This window comes from Mycteria americana, chromosome 3 (assembly GCF_035582795.1).
Source record: "Mycteria americana isolate JAX WOST 10 ecotype Jacksonville Zoo and Gardens chromosome 3, USCA_MyAme_1.0, whole genome shotgun sequence".
Classification (NCBI taxonomy): domain Eukaryota; kingdom Metazoa; phylum Chordata; class Aves; order Ciconiiformes; family Ciconiidae; genus Mycteria; species Mycteria americana.
Window position 1 is genome coordinate 30,885,156 of NC_134367.1, and position 23,269 is coordinate 30,908,424.

General features: G+C 38.1%; 1 protein-coding gene across 1 annotated transcript in view; it reads right to left on the bottom strand.

The window, feature by feature from the left end:
- EYS (eyes shut homolog) overlaps positions 1-23,269 on the bottom strand; it is a 951,425-nt gene that overhangs the window by 543,770 nt on the left and 384,386 nt on the right. Inside the window, exons 23-26 of the mRNA XM_075497152.1 lie at positions 16,601-16,860; positions 2,376-2,472; positions 1,205-1,312; positions 380-525 (exon numbers count right to left, since the gene is read on the bottom strand). Of these exons, the coding sequence (XP_075353267.1) occupies positions 380-525; positions 1,205-1,312; positions 2,376-2,472; positions 16,601-16,860 (611 nt within the window). The remainder of the gene's footprint in view (positions 1-379; positions 526-1,204; positions 1,313-2,375; positions 2,473-16,600; positions 16,861-23,269) is intronic.

The following is a 23,269-nucleotide window of genomic DNA, read 5'->3' on the forward strand; positions in this document are numbered from 1 at the left end:
GTTCTGTGCAAACTCAAATGACAAGGTAGCATTTTATTATGTTTGTAAAATTTACTCTTTATCTACGGTAATACTTTTTTTCTTGGCTGGGTTCAAAAAACATTTATTCACACTATACAATCTCTCTTTTAATGTGTTTCAGCTGAATGTATGGGTGACTAAAGAAATCATAAATCAAGCCTCAATGTAAATATCATATCTTGAGCTACTTAGCAAGAATTGGATAAAAGTTCTATTTGAAATAATATTGATTTATCCTCCAATACGCAGATGATCCTGTGTACTCTTCCTTGATTCAGTTGAGGCATTTGTTATAAAATTAAAAACATGTAAAACCTGTGAAATAGCCTTCTCCACTGTGGTAGAGAGCAGACCATACCTGTGAATCCAGGGGGACAGAAACACTGATAGCCTCCAAGCCTGTTGATGCAGCTTCCTCCATGCAAGCAAGGCAAAGTTTCACACTCATTTACATCCATCTCACACAGAGACCCATAGTATCCAGGTGCACAACTACAGATGAATCTTCAGAAAAGGAAAGATCAAGTAAGTCAACAGAAGTAAACTACATGATCTTCCAATATTCTGAAGCTGTATGTATGTCCTGATGTCAAGCTGGTGTCCCTAATCATCATTTGTATTAAAATAATTAACAGACTTCTCTCACTTCCATGTTTCTGAAGCAAGTAGAGCAATTTACTCTTTTTTAAATTAGTAGAAAAATAGTGCACAATCATTTTAACTGAAGGTATAAGGAATGACTCAAGGGCTAATGTTCTTTTGACACAAGTCTCTAAAAACTGTGGAGTGTTGTGGAACAAATGCAAGATACAAATTTTTCTCTTGCTTACACTTAACTTTACTAAAACATTTGCATTAGAAAAGGTCATTGTTGGAAGCTTAAAAGAGAGATGTAGCAATGTAACTGAAGATCAATTTTCCTCTACTTCACTCTTATTCCAAATTAAAAAAAAGAAAAAAAAAGGTAAGGAGGAAAAGAACAAGTTGTGCTGAAGACAGTTTCCCTTCTATTTTCCTCTCAGATCACATAAGAAACAAATAGCTGAGTCAGTAATATTTGCCTACCTCATTTTAATACAGAATCCTTGTCATATGCTGAAGGTCCCATCCAAACCTCAAGGCAGCAAGCAGACTTTATACATAAGGAAATGAGGGAATTGCTTTTTATTTAGTAGTAACTAACCTGTTTATGAGATCCAAGCAAGTTCCATTGTTTTTGCAGGGTCTTGATAAGCATTCATTAATCTCCACTTCACACAGTGTCCCAGTAAAGCCATGCTGGCAGGAGCACCTATCAAAAAGGATGTCACTATATTACTTTTTAGTTTAATATAAAAAGATTCCAGAAAAATGTGGCAGACTTTGAGAGGTATGAATTAGGTGGTTCCAAAATTAAATTTGTTTTTTTCTTATCATTACAAAGTGCCGTACTTCAACAAGCTTTACAAGTACAGTGACTGCAGCCCAGGAAGTAAGATTTTTGCCGTTATTAGCTGAAGGCCACAGGCTTTGTGCTGACCCCACTCTTCAAGGGCTCAGAACTTGCCTTAGCCTGAGCTGGTTTTCACTTGTTTTGACACCTGCCCTGCAGCCAGCCGTCTGCTGCCTCTCACGCTTTAGCTTCAGCTCTGGGAACAGCACCTACAGTGAGGGTGCGACACAGTGGGATAATCACAGTGTTACAAACAATAGCCTTTTGTGTCCATGTGGGCCGGGGAAGCTAGTAAACAGTGCGAAAGAAGTAGATCGTGACAAGGAAATGTACAAAAATAGCTCCAAGCAGGCCTGAGACTGAAGATGAGAAAACTCCCACCATAAACATCACACTTCTCCTGGCAAAGACTTCCAGATGCTGCTGACTTGCAGTAACACTGCCAGTTCTTAATGAAGACTGAAATCACTGATCACAGGACCCGGATAGACGTTGTGAGGGTAATCGTAACAAGAGGCACAAGAGCTAGATAATTGCAAGATTTCTTATATAACAATAACTACCTTGTTCATGAAGCTGTTTTCTATTATTTTCAGCTTAGACTATTAGTATTATTGTAGCTGGATTAATAACAACTGCTTGTTATATTTTGATTAGATATATGAAGATTTTAATTAGCCCTACAATAGATTCTTGGGTCCACACGTATGGTGTATATTTATGTCTTTTTGCCCACAAGAAGATTTTGAGTGTAATGTAACAGTGTCAAATGCATCACAAAAAAAAGACATATTACATCAAAAGACATATTACATCACTGAAGGACAGCAAAGATAGTACAGGCAAAGTACGAAAAGAATAGCTAGATGATAAACATCCACGTATCATAATGAATATCTGTCATTCAAATAATTTTCCTCACCTGTAATGGTTAACCCCATCCACACAGAGACCTTCATTCTGGCATGGATGGGAGATGCACTCATCACTGTTAACTTCACAGTAAGTACCTTCAAATCCTGAAACACAGATTATATTAACTGTGAATGAGTGAATTCTACTACATAACGTGAATATAAGGGTCACGGATCCTCTTGCAGGTTTGGCTGTCTGAGCTCAGGACCAACTTAGACAATGCAAAAGCGGCAGGCCTGAGAAACCTCAGCTGCCTTTGAAGCTGTTCAAGAGCAAGCTGAGAGAAGCATCAGTGGTGACTACCCTGTCTCTTGTGAGCATCTAAGCTGAGGCTCTTTGCTCTTGGTATCTGACTGACCTTGTGCTGTAGCCATGCACATGCCTAGCCATGTACCTGCTTATCTGGATGCTGACTTTGGCCTTCAGACTAGCTCCCTGGCTTGACCATGGACCTGCCCCATTCCCTGTAGACTTGACTGGCGAACTGGCATACTATGCTGATCCTGGGCACTGTCAGTGACCCTGCCCTGCCCACCTGTCAGACAGGACACTTGACAGTGAGGTCCCTGACCTGGCAGCCTTAATAAGACTCCTGACCTACCTTCGCTTCTGAAGCAGTCAGCTCTCACTGCTCTCTGACTCCAAGACAGGGGTAGCAAGTGGATGCAATCCTAAAAGAACTTTCTCCAATTATTTTTGTTCCTTAGCTTCAATGAGTTCATTACCGGAGAGTGTAAGAAGTCTTAACATACTTTAATGAACCAGAGAGAACAGATTTGGATGCAGCACCTGGCTAAATATACTGGGGAAATGTAACCCGTTTTAAAGGACTGAAGAGGCTTTCTTGAGGAGTGTGGGACAACATCAGAAACTAAAAGCTAATTCAATAATTAATATATTACAGAGCATAATGGAAGTTAGGAAGATCACATTTATTCAAAGCGATGAGAAAAAACATTTAATTGGTTTTAATATTTAAATGAAGAAAAAACGTGATCAAGTTCTTATCTGCACAGTACCTTACTTGCATAATACATTACATTTACCTGTGTAAACGTCCCAGAATATGTGCTAAAGAGAAATAAGAGATTTTTCAGTGATATAAGAATACTACTTTTGCCCTTAGACAGCATACTACGTCTTACAATGTTCATGTAAATAAATGTTCTACTAAATACACAGTTGTGTTAAAAATATATCCAGTGGATAAACTATAGCTACTTAGCTGAATTTTGCACAAATTGAATATAGATGTTCCAACTGATGTAGTAATGAAACCATTACAATGAACAAACTATTTGCACCATAGTGACTATAATACATATGACCCCTGGTAGCAGACTGACTAAAGAACATTTATGGTGTTCACCAAAGTGCTTTTGAACACCATTTAGATATCAAAATTAAATTAAAACAACTATAAAAACAGCCACTGAAATTCAGTGTGTATTATTATAAATATGGTGAAGGCTTTACTGGATTCTCTATTAAAACTAAAAATTGTTATCAGTATGTTTTAGATACTGAAATAAGGATAGTAATGACTTTTATTGTTATATTATGTATTTGTGGTTTTCAAAGTACTTCATGAAAGTGGGGAAATAATGAAAGATCACAGTTAGAATAGTATGGCTTATTTTTATCTAAAGAAAATGAGTACTGGAAAAATTAAGTGGCTTAGTCAGAGTTGTAGGGAAGGCTGTAGAGAGAAATCTCTGCTGGCACTCCAATGTATGATCTAAACACCAGCCCACATCAAAGCAGCTGGTATTTTTTCTTACCAGGATTTTTTTCTGTTCAAAAATTTTCCTGGCTAGACCTGACTGAAATGAGTCCTGAATATTTGCTGAAGGTTTCACAGCAGTGTCTGCTACAAAGCTGGAAAATAAAGCCTGGAATGCATCTCAAACTAACCCTTCAGTTATAGTCACTTATACTCTTATGATGTTATTCCTTTTTTCAGAAGTATCTTGTGTGAAGCGATACCCTCATTTATTTCCTATTTGTATGACATTTCACAAAAACTTTGTACAAGAATTGCCATTACAGGGGACAAAAATTCTCTGTCCCATTGTACTGCTTTGAAGTAGTTCCCTCAGCACAGGCAGCCTTGTTATATTTTGAATGGTTTAGTTTATTATTTGCAAATGGACCAGAACCAAGAGTGAACAATCCAAATACTTTTCTCATCTGTAGCGTGTGTAACCTGCATCTTAATATTGCAACATGAGCCAGCATCTATATTTGCCTGAAGTCTGATTAAGGAAAAAAGAAAGGTAAAAGGACTATAATTTGGGCTGTGGCATGCTAGTTCAATGTCCAGTACTAGACCTGGTTACATCAAGTAGACACCAGTCACTGACACACACAAAAATAATCAGTTGTTGTTCTTTTGACACATGCCACCCCAGTGCCACTGAATAAGAGCAAAAGAGATGATAACATGTTTCTCTAACTCTGGTTTGATTAAGAAACTGGAGGGCATAGCAAATGTGAGAGACCAGGACCACAGGACCATTTGTAGCCAACTTCCTCATCTGTGACTTCTCATTTATTTGTAATGCTTGACTTTTTTGAAACTAAGTTTTGTTACAGAGTAGAAGGATATGTCAATGGGCAGGGGAAATGGGACTTCACTAAAAAGTAGTACACTGAAAAAGAAAGTAAACTTGTGTCATATTATAATAACTCAAAGATCATATATAGACAGTTTTTAGCTTTATAAGGTAATCAGAAAAGGGTGTGAGGCTAACAAAGTAAAACTTAAAAAAATACTAACAGAACTTATATGGAATAGCTTTCTATTCTTTTGTGATACTACACAACATCTGAGCAAGCATCTTTAAAAAAAAAAAACAAAACAAAACCACAGTTGTCAGATTAAAATACTTAAGAAAGAAAATGGACGGTATTCATCATTCTGCTTCTGCCTGTTGCCCCCACTCAGTTATGGATGTTTTACAGTCTTTTTGAAGTAAATAGTACTGAAGTGAATACATAAAGCACCATTTAGACACATTTTTGATTGCAGTAGTACACATTTTTCCAGCCCATAGCAAAACATAGCTACCTTGAAAAGACACAAAATAAGTAAACATTCAGCAGGCATGCTACTTTGGTATTTTTCTCCATTTGTAGGAAAAATAGGTATTTTCATCAAAAGATATTACTGGCTATCTACTTCATTATGAAATAAGCAATCTATCTGTTCAATTTACTATTGAATATTGTCTTTTTTTAACTGACATTAGTTCAGTCCTTTTTTATAAAAGTCCATTATTTTTCTTCTTAATAGCATATACTGTTAAAAATTACATAGAACTATTTAGATGATTTTTTTTTTATCCACAATGAAAACTTTAGAACACATGCAGTGACTTTTTCTAAGGAATTTTTAACCTTGCTAGCAATTTTTACAGAAGATTTCAGCAAAAACTTTTGCTTTCAACTGAAACAGTTAATCAGAAACACTCAAATCCGCTAAAAAGGACCTGAAAAATATTAGCAGTGTTATTTAACTTTATTTCATTCATAATTTCTGCATGTCTGTGCTGTAGTATATTTATAATTTATGAAGCTTGTACAAAGGATGTTTCAACAAAAGCATATGCTAATAGGCCAATTTTAATTCACTCCTGATGTATGTTCTCAGAGTGAATTAAGAAAATAAAGAAGTGTTAATACTGTGCACATCACTCGTACAAACAGGAAAGGTCAAGCCTCAAAACATATACTACAATGTTAGGATTAAAGTATTTGTAAAATGTTTATTTTATTAATATACTTGGATAGACACCAATCATCCTACTTTCAGATCCAAAAAAATACTGAAAATGCTCATACCTAAGTGGAACTGGTTTAAGGAAAGAATTACGTGGGTAGTTTATTTGCATAGTGCTTTTTGAAGCTATGAGATACCTCATGGGTCTAACATGCATGGATTCACGTCGTTCTTGTATTTTACATGATAGTCAAGCACAACATTTAAACGGTAATGTAATACATTAGGTTATTTTGTATGAACTATGTGCTGCCACACATAGCTGTGATCTTCTAGGATACTTAAATAAAAATTAATGTATGGATGAAATTTTTACAGTAATGTAGACGTGTTTCCAATTACTTCATGTGTTGCAAGAGGAAAGAAAAAAGACAATGGGAAGACAGTGAGTTAAAATTTTTAACATGGCAGATATACTACTGAAATAAACATTTTTCAGTTGCAAAGAAATTTACAGTATGTTAAAAAGCATTCACTTAATGCAGCCAACAAAACTTTAATGCTTAATTTGTAGTTTATACTGTGAATACAACTAATTTGTTGGAATTATAAACCAGTAATTTTTATTTTAAGCAAACTATTTTGTAAAGTGGTACATTACTGGAAAGCCTGAAAATATGCATGGTGCTGTAATGTATTGTTACTGTAGCAATATTTAGTACTATGTGTAGGAAAGCAATATGCACATTTAAATGCAACTACTTGCTGCCTTTGCTACTGCCAATCAGTCAAACTTAAGATCCAAACTGTAAATCAATAGCACATGTAAATGATTTGATGTAGCTCTCCAGCCATATACTCCACAAGGTAGCTTTTCCACATGTCAAACCCGAGTGACACATTAAAAATGCAATTTTTGACGTTAGTGCTTTTTATGTGGAAAAACTGGAAGATTTCTGAACTCACGCCAAACCATTCTGACCTTCTAAACGAAAAGATGCATCTACCAATGGGGAAGAGCAAATCACACACATTGTCACTTGTGAATACAGAATTCCATTAGATACCTGCTCAAAATTTCCAATATTGAATTCAAGAAACGTGGCCTTTTTTTTTTTTCAGGTGGCCAATTAAAGGGTAGACAAATGTCATTGTGAAGTCTGACAAACAAACGAATGCTTTTTATTGGTCAAACATATTTTACAGTATTTTTCCTGCCACATTAGAGAACTGAAGATGTAAACAGAATCTCATTGGTATTACTTATCCAGTTTTTTCCACCCTTTTTTTTTTTAATCATAGGGAGACAGTACTTCATTTAAAACATTTATTTGTCATCTTAGTGAACATGTATAGGTTTTTTGAGGAAGTTACATGTATCTCAGAAACGTTAACAGTTTTCATAGTAACAGATAGCAATTTCAAGACTTTCAGAAGTTAACGGAGATGAAAAACAACTGAAAATCATTGCAATTCTTTGTGTTAGACAATTTACTTCTATTTCTGTATACTTTTAACAGTTCAGGTAGCATGAAAGTGACATTAATAATATGAGGTCTAAAAATACCTGTGTTCTACGGAGAACGTCACAAAAGCAGCTCATCTAACCTCAAGCCCTAGGTTTTGTCATACTCAACATTAGCACTAGTGGGTGTGACAGTATGCTCAAATTTGCTTGCAATTTATGTGCAGGCAGAATTATATGTTCATTTTAGTTTACAGAAAGTCCAACATCCTGTGGTAATTTTTCTGTCAATGGATGAAGCATTAAATGCTATTACTTAAGATGGAACAGATCCTATTGTCCTTCTGTTTCTCTGAAATATAGGAAATGGCCACTGCATGTCTCAACTCTGTCTATGGGAATTCTGTGAGCTGTGAAGTGCAGGAATATGCTGAGTGTAGAGCTACACATCTGCTGTTATAGTTATGGTCATTTTCATCTCCTTATTCCATTGCAGATAAATATTACAGAATTTACCTCTGCAGGTAACACAGAGGACCACCGAGATTCTTTCCCATAAGCTCTCTACTGTTTTCAGCACAGTATCATGGATTATATTTGTCTCCTTACTGTGAACCATTTATGAACCAATGTTTGCAAGCAGCAGAGATATCACAACAGCCCCATAATCAATAGTATAGGTATTTACGTTATTCAGTACAACACAGGTAGGTACACATACCAAAAATCAAAGGTTTGTGAAATGTTAGACATGGTAAAAAGGCTATTTCCCCTTGTGAATTATGTATGCACATGTCTGAAAAAGAAACTGGCACTGAAGCTCTCAGAAATCTGACAATGGCAATCTAAAATTTATGTAACTTCTGTTCTTTAACATCTACTTAGTAGTTCTGCTTGATATTATAGATTTTGTGCATTATGATAATTTTCACTTAGTCTTATTTGAGACATGGGCTGAAAAATATTTAGTCTCAGTTCAAACTTCTATGCTAAAGACCAAAGATGCTATAGACCTAATAAAAATAATCATTACCATGCTAGGACAAAGGGTATTAAAAAAGGTGTCACAGGAAACAGTTATTGACAGTAGTCTGATACAAGGGGTGAGAAAGTCCTGGAAAGAACTGTTTAGAACAAGGACTTCACAAATTACCTTGAAGCATCAAGAAAGGAAGTACAAAGTCTTGCTTTTGGAAAGAGTACTTGGATGATAAAGAATAAATAGGACAGCTAATTCCAGTACAATGTGTAGGTAGTGTTTCTCCTGAGAGATGACACAGTACTCTCCTCACATCTCACTGACATCTTTCCCTGGAACAAGACATGTAATTTCCCTACAACCTAAAACTGGTGGTTGTAACCTTATGACCTATGCAATTCCTCTTGCATAAACCAGTTTTTCAGCTTCTCAGCTTCTAGCTTTATATCTTCAAAGACACAATGAGCACAAATAAGATGACAAAGCTTTTGACTACTTGTGTGCTATAATGACACAAATCGCTGCTCTCCATTCTTTTGTTTTACTGCTCTCTATAACTGTGTGATTCCCAGATAAAAAAAAAAAAAATCTCTACAGAAATAACAATCCAGGCAACTGGTAAGAAATTCAGCCTATCTACTATCTGAACACATTGTCCTAAGCTGCCTATATAATCAGCAGAGTGACGTAAATATTTTTGTAGCATTAGCCATTTGACTTTGTATGTCTGCTTTTGGGTGAAATGAATTACCTCAGAAAACTGCCTCTTTCTCTTCATTGACTGTAAATGGAGTACAGGGGGACCTCCTCAATGTATACTGTGCATACCTGTACATATACCTCTTCAATGTAATACTATTGCTGTACAGTCACTTTCTAGCCCAAACAGAATCCAATACATAGCACTAGTAGAAAGGCTTGTTGAAGCCTTAGGCTGCAAGCTGTGAACTTTCATCCAGATTCACTGACCATATACTGAACTTTTACTCAGCTACATGAAGGAAGGCCCCCCCGAATCCAGTGCAAACCGGAAAGATAAGGAAGCTACAATCTCAGCTGAAGTTACAACCTTAGAGAGAAGAGAAGAAACAGCCCGCATACAGACAACGAAACGACCCAATGAAGAACAGGAAGACCCCAGACCCTAATATTACTATTGGTCCGAACTGTCTCATGACCGGAGGGGAATTTAAATTATAAGGGTATAATTGCCCAGGGATTTCTTTGTTCAGGGTCCCTCTCCAGAGGCACCCACTCAAGCTGTTTTCACCCCTATACCAATCAATAAATTTTTCTGGCGTACATTGTATCAGAGACTCTGCTTCAGGAAACCTACGATCGAGCCTGAGAGGAGAGGAAGTGCCTGAAAGTGAGTGTGTGTGTGTGTGTGTGTGTGTGTGTGTGTGTGAACTAGGAGTCGAAAAGGGGCACCCATTGGCTCAATGGAGCTCCCCGCTGTGAAGGGACTCCGGTCCTAGCAGTTAAAGTCTCAGGTGGTATGCGTGCAACTCCCTGAATGGTGTGTGTATGCTTGGGCAGCAGCTTCTCCTTTAACGCTGTGGACGTCTACATCTGGTCAAATTAATCCAGACTTTCTGGTGCATTTGTTTCAATAATAAATACATTATTTCATCAATTTAGTTTCCCTTCTGAGTTTCCTAACTCATTAAAATGCCATTGAACTAACACAAATGCCGACCAAATAACTCGTATTTTTGAGTGGGGTAGCTAAAGCTTTGGTATGAACACTCTCTATATATGCAATATATAATGTATTTACATATATGTTTCCTGAGAATTTTCCCATCACAAAACTAAAGGTAAGCAGAATATTGTTTCTATTGTAATAAGGAGACTGCATAAGCATCCTGAGCTGAGGATATTACTTGGACTAATGAAGGAAGATCTACATCCGATTATAAAGAAAGAGATGAATATCTACCTTCTATAATAAGAAACAGGAATTCTAAAAAACTCTGAATTCAACAACCTTGTCCTTCCCTTCCTGTCTTTATTTCAGCAACAACTACATCTGCTGTTCCTAACCTTGCCTTGCTTTAGCTCCTAGATGTATCTACTAATAATTCTTGCAGAAGAATAAATCACTGTTAAAAAAAGTCTTTTATTAGAAAACACTAGATGTTTTCTGGCCCATGGTTTATGTTGGCAAATTATTTTTTGTCTTGTTAATTCTCTGTAATATTTATGTGCCTGTATTTCCCCAGGTTTCACATTTCACTGTGGTAACTGTTACCTTTTGTCTCCCATTTCATCATTAAGTAGGCCTGTTGTTGTTCAACAGTCCCAGCCAGAGAGCTGATCTTGCACTCTGTAGTTGCATGTCCTCTCATAGTTTGCCTTCATTTTGAATATATCTTTTTCAGTAATTTATTCTTTCTTGGAACACAATTGTTCTCAGAAAGCTGCACTATTTTTACCAAACTGTCCTGTCTTCCCTTGGGGTTGCCTTTACGAAACTAACACTTTTGTGCTTGGCATTATCTGGAACCGCATGGTCTAACGTTCATCCTCTAGCTTATTTACCCTCTAGTTCACTTATGTATGCAGTTGAATTGCTCTTTGGATCCTCTGCATGTAGACCTTCCGGGGAATTTATGAACAGTTGCCCAGGCTCAGCTACAAATATTTCAACATTATTTATATTCTACAGCTTTGCTCGTGTTTCCTACCTTTCTCTTCTGTTACACTAAATTTTCATTTCCATTATTAAGATTAATTCCAAGAACAGAATTCTTTAAGAACAGAAAAACATGTTGATAAATTAAGCAATAAAACAATCTGCTATTTGCCAAAGTTGTCCTTCCTCCTCTGTTTCATTTGCATTTAGTATGTAGCATTCCAGGAGAAAATAATGGCAGGATTCAATGCTGGGTATATGCCTAATAGCTCAAAAAGCCATCTCCTCCCAGTTGCCTTGATCAAACCCTTGCTTATCAATTACTGGCAAATTATATAAGAAAAGGTGTTTTCTGTACACTTCTTGGGAAACTTGCTCTATTGCAGTGATTCCTAAACTTTTGCAATAATGACCTATGCTACAACATTCTTGCAACCATTAATATACCAGCATACAGTTACAGAGATCACAATTTTTTAAACTGATTAACCTGCTTGTGTGGACAACTTAAGTTAAACTCGTGGTCTAACACTGTTCCATAATCTACAATACGAGAGCCCAGTTTTGTGTTACGAATGTTATAATCCATCTCCTTGCAGGAAGCAAACCTCTACAGCTAGTACAGACACTTCAAAAGGAAGTTCTACGTTTACATTATTTATAGAATTTTAAAGATCTTTAAAGCAAAACCAGACAACTGTAACTCCCTAATATACATACAAGAACAAAGAAGCGTAGTTTTGCTTCATACTACTACCAGTCATGACTTCATTATCTCCCTACCAATTTGCTGTAATAGTTATGTCCTAGGCTAACATCTTACATCAAGTTTGACTCTACCCAATGTATACTCTATCAGCTTTTGTCTTCTCTGCCATAGTATGGCATCCCAATCCGAGCTCCCTGTAGTCAGTGGATATTCTCTTTTTCTTCTAAGTAAGTACCACAATACCATGTCAATGTGTCAATACCATGACTTGTGGTCCTATCATGCCCATCTCAGATACGGTTTTCTAAAGATAATCTTTAGAACTTGGCAAGCACAGCTACATTTTGCAACTCTTGCTAAACCAGATTCATACCGTCTAATAACTGGACTGTTAACCACGGGCAAGTTGTTTAATCAACATGCCATTTTGTACCAAGTCAGTGTGATTGCCCTTTGTGATCAGACCTGTAATCGTGACAGGTTTATTGGGAGAGAAAGGGAGGCACATGGTAGACAGAAATAGGAGAATAAAAGAAAAGATGACAACTGCAGAAAACAGATTGCCATAAACTGCTTTCAATTAAATTTCTGTAATTTACTGTCTCTCCTTTTTTGATAACAGTCCTGAATACATGGTTACATTTTTCCTAGCGTCAATGATTAGCCAAGTATGTCAGGGAGTGTTTGGATAGTTTAGAGCTCAATGATGGTGACGATAGGGTGGAATGTCTATGGGTAAGAATCAGGGGGAAGGCCAACAAGGCAGATATTGTGGTGGGAGTCTCTTACAGACCACCCAACCAGGATGAGGAGACAGATGAACTATTCTATAAGCAGCTGGGAGAAGCCTCACGATCACTAGCCCTTGTTCTTGTGGGGGACTTCAACCTGCCGGATGTCTGCTGGAAATACAATGCAGCAGAGAGGAAACAGTCTAGGAGGTTCCTGGAGTGTGTGGCAGATAAATTCCTGACACAGCTGGTGAGTGAGCCAACTAGGGAAGGTGCCCCGCTGGACCTCTTGTTCACGAACAGAGAAGGACTTGTGAGCCATGTGATGGTTGGAGGCCATCTTGGGCAGAGTGATCATGAAATGATAAGAGTTCTTGATACTTGGAGAAGTGATGAGGGGGGTCAGCAAAACTGTCACCTTGGACTTCCGGAGGGCAGACTTCGGCCTGCTTAGGAGACTGGTCGAGAGAGTCCCCTGGGAGGCAGCCCAAAAGGGCAAAGGAGTCCAGGAAGGCTGGACATTCTTTAAGGAGGAAGTCCTAAAGGCACAAGAGCAGGCTGTCCCCAGGCGTTGAAAGATGAGCCGGCAGGGAAGAAGACCTGAATAGAGAGCTTTGGCTAGAACTCAGAAAAAAGAGGAGAGTCTATGACCTCTGGAAGAAGGGGCAGGCAAGTCAAGAGGACTACAAAGGTGTAGCAAGGTTGTACAGGGAGAAAATTAGAAGGGCCAAAGCCGAGCTAGAGCTCAATCTGGCTACTGCCATAAAAGACAACCAAAAATACTGCTTCAAATACATTAGCAACAATAGGAGAGCTAAGGAAAATCTCCAGCCTCTGTTAAACGGGGGAGGGAACACAGTGACCAAGGATGAGGAAAAGGCTGAGGTACTTAATGCCTTCTTTGCCTCAGTCTTTAATAGTAGGGCCAATTGTTCTCTGGTTACCCAGCCCCACCGAGTCGGAAGATAGGGATGGGGACCAGAATGGAGCCCCCATAATCCAGGGGGAAATGGTGAGTGACCTGCTGCACCACTTAGACACTCACAAGTCTATGGGGCCTGATGAGATCCACCCAAGAGTACTGAAGGAACTGGCAGAAGTGCTCACCAAGCCCCTTTCCATCATTTACCAGCAGTCCTGGCTAACTGGGGAGGTCCCTGCTGACTGGAGATTAGCAAATGTGACAGCCATCTACAAGAAGGGCTGGAAGGAGGACCCGGGGAACTACAGGCCTGTCAGCCTGATCTTGGTACTGGGAAAGCTGATGGAGCAGATCATCTTGAGTGCCATGACACGCCATGTAGAGGATAACCAAGGGATCAAGCCCAGCCAGCATGGGTTCAGGAAAGGCAGGTCCTGCTTGACCAACCTGATCTCCTTCTATGACAAGGCAACCTGCCTAATGGATGAGGGAAAGGCTGTGGATGTTGTCTACCTAGACTTCAGTAAAGCCTTTGACACTGTTTCCCACAGCATTCTCCTGAAGAAATTGGCTGCTCATGGCTTGGATGGGTGTACTCTTCGCTAGGTAAAGAACTGGCTGGATGGCCAGGCCCAAAGAGTGGTGGTGAATGGAGTTTACTCCAGTTGGTGGCCGGTCACAAGTGGTGTCCCCCAGGGCTCTGTGTTGGGGCCAGTTCTGTTTAACATCTTTATCAATGATCTGGATGAGGGGATTGAGTGCTCCCTCAGTAAGTTTGCAGATGACACCAAGTTGTGTGGGACTGTTGATCTGCTTGAGGGTAGGAAGGCTCTACAGAGGGACCTGGACAGGCTGGATTGATGGCCTGGGGCCAGTTGTATGAGGTTCAACAAAGCTAAGTGCAAGGTCCTGCACTTGGGCCACAGCAACCCCATGCAACGCTACAGGCTTGGGGAAGAGTGGCTGGAAAGCTGCCAGGCAGAAAAGGACCTGGGAGTGTTGGTCGATAGCCAGCTGAATATGAACCAGCAGTGTGCCCAGGTAGCCCAAGAAGGCCAATGACATCCTGGCTTGTATCAGGAATAGTGTGGCCAGCAGGACTAGGGAAGTGATTGTGCCCCTGTACTTGGCACTAGTGAGGCCACACCACTAATACTGCGTTCAGTTTTGGGCCCCTCACTACAAGAGAGAGACACTGAGGTGCTGGAGTGTGTCCAAAGAAGGGCAATGAAGCTGGTGAAGGGTCTGGAGCAGAAGTCTTAGGAGGAGCGGCTGAGGGAGCTGGGGTTGTTTAGCCTGGAGAAGTGGAGGCTGAGGGGAGACCTTATCATTCTCTACAACTACCTGAAAGGAGGTTGTAGAGAGGTGGGGGTCGGTCTCTTCTCCCAGGTAGCAAGTGACAGGAGATGAGGAAATGGCCTCAAGTTGTGCCCGGGGAGGTTTAGATTGGATCTTAGGAAATTTTACTTCACTGAAAGGGTTGTCAAGCATTGGAACAGGCTGCCCAGGGAAGTGGCTGAGTCACCCAGTTACCACCCTGGGTGGTAATACCACATCCACATTAAATACCACATCCCTGGAGGTATTTAAAAGATGTTTGGATGAGGTGCTTAAGGACATGGTACAGTGGTGGACTTGGCAGTGTTAGGTTGACAGTTGGACTCAATGATCTTAAAGGTGTTTTCCAACCTATACGATTCTGTGATTAACTCATTTCATGAATTATGCCTTTTACCCTTTTTCAATACCGAGATATTTTCCAGTTTCCAAGATTTGTTTGCAATGCATGTTACTGGTTCATGTAACTCCCCTGCTAGTTCCCTGAAGATTCCTAGCTGCAAGCTTCAAGAATCCTTGAAGATTTTGTCAAAGTTCCCTGAGAATCTTGGCTGCAAGTTTTTTGGTTTCTTGAGAAACTGTACACAAAAATATCTTGAAAAGATGAGTTTTCTGAGGAATGTTAAGAAATGACTTGAACTACATATGTCTCTACAGATAATTTCTGAAAAAGGTTTCAAAATCAATACCTTGTACTAAAAGCTGTTTTTAAAAAGCAGCTTTTCTAAAAGCTGCTTCAATAACCAACTTGCATACCTTCCCACTAACTTTTTTTTTAACTCAGCAACTTGCAGTAACCTTTACCTTAATAGTAAAAAACCCAAGCTATAAATACTCCGACTTCTACATATTATCTCCACATCTTTGCAGCTCAGTCAACAATGAGTAATATTATTGTGGTGTAAGACTGCAATTAATATATTTGCTATTCTTGGTACCTAGGACATCCCTACAGCTCTACCATTTATAGGTATAAGTGATGACTTCAAAATCCTGCCTAAATTCCAAATTCAGTAACTGTACTCTCCATACTTATGTTTTCACTGTAGTTTTAATTAGTTAATGTATTCTTCAATTCCTGTGCAGAATTGCGTAGTGATGTTCTGCACAGTTGAACTGTTGGTCCGTTCCACCTTAGTAGTTCTTGTACATTGAGGGAGAGATTGTGTCTTTTAAGCCATGGCCCAGGAAAGCTGTCAGCACCTGTTGTGATTTTGCTTGTTGTGCATACAGAGAGCAATCCGCTCTATCCATTAGGCAGGGGAAAATTACTCCCCTGATGTGCCAGGCCTTCCTGACAGCTCAGCGGGAAGAGGAACCATTTCCAACTTGCTCCAATTTTTGTACTTTTAACAATTTGCATGTATTTTGTCTATTTCTGCCTGTCTGTTTTGTCAATTCGGTCTGTCAGCTCTGCTGGCCAGGTGCATGTCTATCTCTATGTTGTTTTAACAACTGACTCAGAAATAGTAATTCTGAGTACTGGAATCTAAACAGCCATAGATTTAATAAGTACTGTAATATAAGAAATTAATAGTAGGCAAACTGACAGCTATCTTACCAGTCTTTTAACATAACTGATAGACCTGCTGTAATTCATGAAGGTTTTATGTGCTTTGAAAGGTATACGTTGTTACTTTCACTGAAAATAGCATTAAATTCAACATATATTTGCCATTTTTCTGCAGCACAACAGACAACAGAAAAGATTAACTATACCAGTTCTTACCTGTTTTGCAAATGCACATTGGATTTCCATCAACTTGTGCCAAGCAGGTTGAATTGTTTATGCATGGATTGTAAGGCAGCTCACAGGGACTGAAGCGCTGATGGCAAAAGTCACCACTATAAAATGGAGGACAAACGCATACAAACTCTCCCTGCTTAACAGATTCGTAACAGGTGGCTCCATTCAAGCATGGTTCAGAATCACATTCATTTATATCTTCACTGCAGTCTGGCCCTGTCCACCCTGCTGTACACGTGCATCTAAAAAAAAGAAAAGAAAGAGTCAACGTGGTGGAAGAATGAGAATCAACAACTTAGTCCAATCAGTTCCAACTATTTCAACTATTAAAAACAAATAATCAAGAATCTTTTTCTGTGCATAGCTTTTTTTCTGCCAATTGTATCAGACCGTGCTACAGACAAAAGTTATATTCAGGTTCTTCTCCCACAATTTATTTGAGCAAAAGCAAAATGACTTATTCTAGATCACAGGATTTATCCACTTGGACAACCACCTGGTTTAGTTAGTGCTGACAGAATCATCTGTGGATCTTCCTTAAGCTGGAACACCACCACACATTATGAAATGTGGAATGTAAGTTTCTTTAAGCTTTAGGATTAGAAAGACATCTTTTCATATGTGTGAAACTACTAAGTAGGTACTTCAGTGTTTGGGATGAAATGCACCAGGTAGCATTCAGTACACTTTTAAGAAAGAATGTAGGAGGTGGTCAAAGGCACAATAAATGATACAACAATTATCTTCTCATTATGTTCTTTCTCTTTTTACTATGGTCTTGTGAAGACCTGTTATCAATAACACAGAAGAGAAAACTTGAACCAAAATCTACACTACATCTGACTGTAAAGAATCTAACTTCATGAATTAGGTAAATATAGGTTTTTATTTACAACATGAGTATGATGATAAGGTTCTAAAAATTCAAAGATAACAATCTGCTAATGATTTCAAAGTTAGCAGAGAAAATTTCCTCATTAGCTGCAATAAAAGGTGGCTCTGTGCTTTAAAAGGTACACATTCTTGTTACTTTCACTGAAGACAGAATGAAATTCAACATATATTTGCAACTATTTTGCAGGACAACAGACAATATGGAACATTAACTATATCAGCTCTTACCTGTTTTGATTGATATTTCGGGCATTAAACCATTCAAATATAGCTTAATAGTTCTAATAGGGAATTGTTCTTAAATAATAAATAGGTCATCCAGTGGAGAATCATTTAGGTAGTTTATTCTATAAGGCACAGGTATTGCTTGCCACACAAAAGGCAAACTTGGCCCCTTTAAAACAAACACTATTTTATTTGAAATTTTTAAGGTTCTGTGTGATTAGTTTGTGGGGTATGATTTCCACATCACATGAAATGAAATGGGTATTACTAAGGAACTTTATCATTTGAAAGTCCTGAGTATTTTAGAAATAAGGATTAAAAAATCAGGTTACTGTATGTTTTTTATGGGAAGAAAAATAGCTGTAACTAGCAAAAGGCATTCAGGCATCTTTAAAGTAACTATGACAAAAATCACATTTCAGGACAAATTTATCAGTTACAGCACCCAAAACACATTTTTGCAAATATGGTTACAAATAAATACGTTTTGTTAATCTGTGTTTAAGCACAACAAACATACCTGCTTTTGCTATACACGGTAGCATCAATTTGGTATCTAGAGGCAATTCCCACTGAATAACATGGAGTAACAGTTCGGCCACTACTCAGCGCTTTGTCTACTTTTCTCCTAAGTAGTCAATCTATAAAAGTGGAAGCTTCTATTACAAATTAAGTATCTCCAAATTACTGACACTGGGACACTCTGTCCCAATAGATCAGAACAAGTATTTTAGACGTTAATTGTTTTACAGCTGCTCATTGTTTTGTTGACTTCATTTATGAAGTTCTGAATAAATTACTACCAATGAACTACTACAAAGTAGTATGTAGTACCTTGTCTATGCTCCATTTGTAGCTTGGAAAGCTCATTAAATGGAGAGCCTTTCACTTCATGTTAGGAGAATGGGGTTCAATTCTTAACTGGTCCAACTGTTATGGGTGTAACGGAGGTGCAGAGAAGCAAACATAAAACACGTTCCATTCCCTTCTTTTCCCTAATGAGTTTCATAACTGCCTTTGAGTTATCAAAACTGTTCTGTATGGCCACAGGAAACACTATATGTCAGATGGAGATCACTGAAACACAGAAATTATCCACACTACGCAATTAGCCAGTCCTACACTGGCTTCATGCCAGCTTACCAACTGAGATGCAAAGGTCAGTATTAATGCAAAGGGAGACAATAACATAGTTTTACTGTACTCTTATTTGTATTATTAAGAAGTTGCTGGTGCCCTCATTAAATGTGAAAAAATACACAGAAGTGTCTATCTCAAGGCCCCCGTTTTAAGAGTCAAGACAACATTTTGTCATAATGAGAACTGTTATTTAAACAAGGTAAAGAGGTGTTGGGAGTATTAAAAGCACAGAATATAGAGCAGAAGTTTTTAACTGTGGATTATCAATAAAGCTACTATAGCTGATATTCTTGTAAGTTATGTGATCAAAAGGCAAAAACCCAAGCAAACTGTCTTTTTCAAAATGACCATTTCATTTACTACATTAGAAAAACCAAGATGATTTCTAGGATCCTCAAGCAACCAAAAAAAAAAAAAAAAAAAGAGTAATACATGCTTTTATAAGACCACATAAAGATAAGACAGTCACTGCTCAACTTCCTTCTGTTCTTTTACCAACTATTAAACTCAGATAAAAAGTTCTAACAGTGCTAGAAAAATACAGCTGAAGTTCGCATGTACCTTCTACAGAGAAAAAAGTAAATATGGCAGATGTTCTGTATGCAACTTTGTGTTTATTCCTAAATCATTCAGAAATGATATAAACTTTTTTAAACTTATTTGCCAATATTTGATGTTTAAATAATGCCAAGTTTCATAAAAGCAATCTAAAAATGCAAGTTATATATATAAAAACTAACATATTAAACATATTAATCAAAATCTCTTTAAGCATGAAAGTTTGCTATTCTCTGTAAGTTTCTCTGCTGTATTCGCTCGGAATATATTCAGAATTTTTTTAAAAACTGTCTAAGTCTAAAAGACATATTTAGTCTAAAACTTACATAAAGCTAAACAAATGTTAATCTAAAAGACTTAAATAAAAGTTACTTTGGGCATCTGAAACAATTTTATCATTGCTAAACTCATAAAATTAAAGAAAAAATGCAGGAATCGCGCTAAGCGCCAGAAAGAAAATAAACTGGAAAATGTCTTTTACATTTTCTCTTAAGGACAAACAAAATCACTATCTTTATTCACACATAGTTGTAAATTTTGAAGCTAAACTTTTTACAAGGTCTTTCTTATAGAATTTTGGCATTTATGAAAAAATTCCAAAATTACAAAAATTAGACCCCTAAATAAGGCATATCATTATTTCCAGATTAACTATGAAAACATTTGACTTATATTACACAATTAAGCAAATGGCATCTTATCCTTTCATTCCTTTCATACCATAATTGCGTACTTGGTTTTGTAACTTTTACAAACAGCAATGAGAAGACAACCCATCAGAAACAGCAATAATCATATCCCACTCTTTCTGTTCTATACTTTACAATTAGTTGTGAGAAGAACGGGGGGGGGGGGGGGGGGGGGGGGGGGCAAAAATGTTATTATTTGTTGAAAATAATTTTGTTGAAAATTATCTGACAGGCTGTTGGAATGATATTTTAATTTTAAATAATAAAATTAAACAGTAGAATAATTTATAACATCTTTAAAAAGTATTCATTTTAATAATATAAATCCCCCACAGTGCTTTGGTTGTGACATGTGCAGAACTCCTCCAACACATATAGATCAGCTTTAGTAAGTATTATCTGTTTGTCGTGGTTTAGCCCCAGCCGGCAGCCAAGCACCACGCAGCCGCTCGCTCACTCCCCCCCCCCCCGATGGGATGGGGGAGAGAATCGAAAGAGCAAAAGTAAGAAAACTCGTGGGTTGAGATAATAACAGTTTAATAATTGGAACAAAATAATAGTAATAATAATAATGAATTATAATGAGAGGGAAAAAAAACAATGAGAGAGAGAGAGAGGAACAAAACCCAAGGGAGGGAAAAAAAAAATTATATATATATATAAAAAAAAAAATTTACAACCGCTCACCACCCGTCGACCGACAGCCAGCCAGTCCCCGAGCAATGATCGAAACAATATTCCCAAACAATACCAATACAAGTATCTTAACTACCCAAGGTTGTTCAAAATACTGAAAAGTTACTGTAATGAAGGAGGAAGCATTGTAGAAGAAAGTAGTGAAGGTACAATTCTGCATTTCCTCCATAAAAAACCTCTCAGAGGAAGAAGTATAATTACGAATTGTCTCCATAAAATGATACCCGACATACAGTAACGGTTTCAGTACAGCACTTAGATACCAAAATAAATACAAGGTCACTGTTTTAATAGCAAATCTCACAGACAAAACATTACCAATTAAAGCAGACCACAGCAAACTGCTAAAACCAACACCGATCTTTAACATGTACGGCAAAGAAATGAGCATGGTGCAGATCAGGTAAACCGATGCTAGGAGCAAACGAGTCAATATCACGTCCCAAGTTTAATAGGTAAAGCAAAAGCCGTGCACACAAGCAAAGCAAAACAAGGAATTCATTCGCTACTTCCCATGGGCAGGCAGGTGTTCAGCCATCTCCAGGAAAGCAGGGCTCCAGCACGCGTAATGGTTACTTGGGAAGACAAATGCCATCGCTCCAAATGTCCCCCCTTCCTTCTTCTTCCCCAGCTTTATATACTGAGCATGACGTCATGTGGTATGGAATAGCCCTTTGGTCAGTTTGGATCAACTATCCTGGCTGTGTCCCCTCCCAGCTTCTTCTGCACCTGGCAGAGCACGGGAAGCTGAAAAGTCCTTGACTAGTACAGCAGCAACTAAAACATCTCTGTATTATCAACACTGTCTTCAGCACAAATCCAAAACATAGCCCCATACCAGCCGCTATGAAGAAAATTAACTCTGTCTCAGCTGAAACCAGGACACTGTTGACTTTCCATACATCTCTCCACAGATTTAAGAGCTTTCCATACAGACACAAATAAAAGGAGAGGGTAATGAAAATATACAATATAAATTATATCAATGGTTTTGTATTTTACTACCTGCTTAAAGTCAAATTTAAAACTTGCAAGCTACAGTCATGAATGGTACCCAGAAAAACTAATTTTAATAAGCTCCTCCAGCTCTACGTGATGAGTTAAGTATAAAATTATTTGGTTCTCACCTGCTTGAAAACTCCCTTTTTATTTCTCACATTGCAGTGAAATTTATTGGTATCACCTGCCTTATGTTCTACCTTATAGGTTTTAAGTAGTCAAATAACAAGGAAGAGTCTTAAGAATACCTGAATGGTTGATGTTGGAAAAAGTCTCTGAGGCTCATCTAGTCACCCCTGCTCAAAACAGGATCAACGAGAGGTTTCTCGGGTCTGTGTCTACTCTGGTTTTTAGTATCTCCAGAGATGGAGACTCCACAACCTCTGTGGGAAACGTGTTCCAGCACCTGACCACCTTCACATTAAAAAAAGTGTTTTCTTATTCTTAAAATTGAATTACATGTATTTCAGCTTTTGCCCACTACCTCTTGTCCTGTCACTGTATACCACTGACAAGAGTCTGCCTCCATCTTTTTCACTCCCTTCCATCAGTTAATTACACACACTGGCAAGAGCTGCCTTGAGCCAAAGCCATTTTTTCAGCATGCCAACCAGAACTGCAATCTATTCTGAATCTTAAGAGTTCTGAAGTGACTTTCCATCAATTAGGAAAGCCTATTGGTGGGCTCATTCCAACCTAGCTCAGCTAGAAGCTCTGGAAAAATGCCAAAGCTTGACAAAAGCAGTAATGCAGATTATTATCCCAGAGCAGAACAAATTTCAGAAAGAGACATTTTTTGCTTTCAGGTGTCTTACTGCAGAAAAATAGAAGAAACTGGTCTTTTCAGCCACCTGTATTTCTTACCAAATTTTCAGAAAGTATCAGTCAAAATACTTGCCTCCGCCACAGATATAGGTGTTTCTACAGAAAAAAATGCAATATTCAAGATGCAGCGGAATTGTTTTTTCCTTAGCGGTTCAGTCAAAGCAACAGGAATCCTAGACTGAACCCTGAGATACACTGTGCCCATCACTCACCTGCCTCTTTATTTGACAGGATCTTGATGAGAAATGGCAAGACGTTCAGTGAAGTTTAGGTCAGCCTGTTAGCTATACAATACAAGCAACAATGGCCCGTTCTACAGTAAGGGTTTATGTTGTCTACTGCATTCAATCAAATCAACTAATGGCCTGAAAAGCCACAGTACTCAGTGATTAATTTAATCCTTGTAAGCTAGAGGCTATTGGATGATCTGAAGTAGTAAAATGAGAGCTCGCTTTCAATACATGCACAGCTTTGAATTTAGGGCACCAACACACACTACAAAGCTCCAAAGACATACACTTCCTGTCACCACAGAGGCTCCAAATATTCATTTTTCTCTCTCCTCTTTCCTCCCACAAACATCTTTCTTCTTTTATTCTCTGAAAGTTTAATGCAGTCTTTGTTC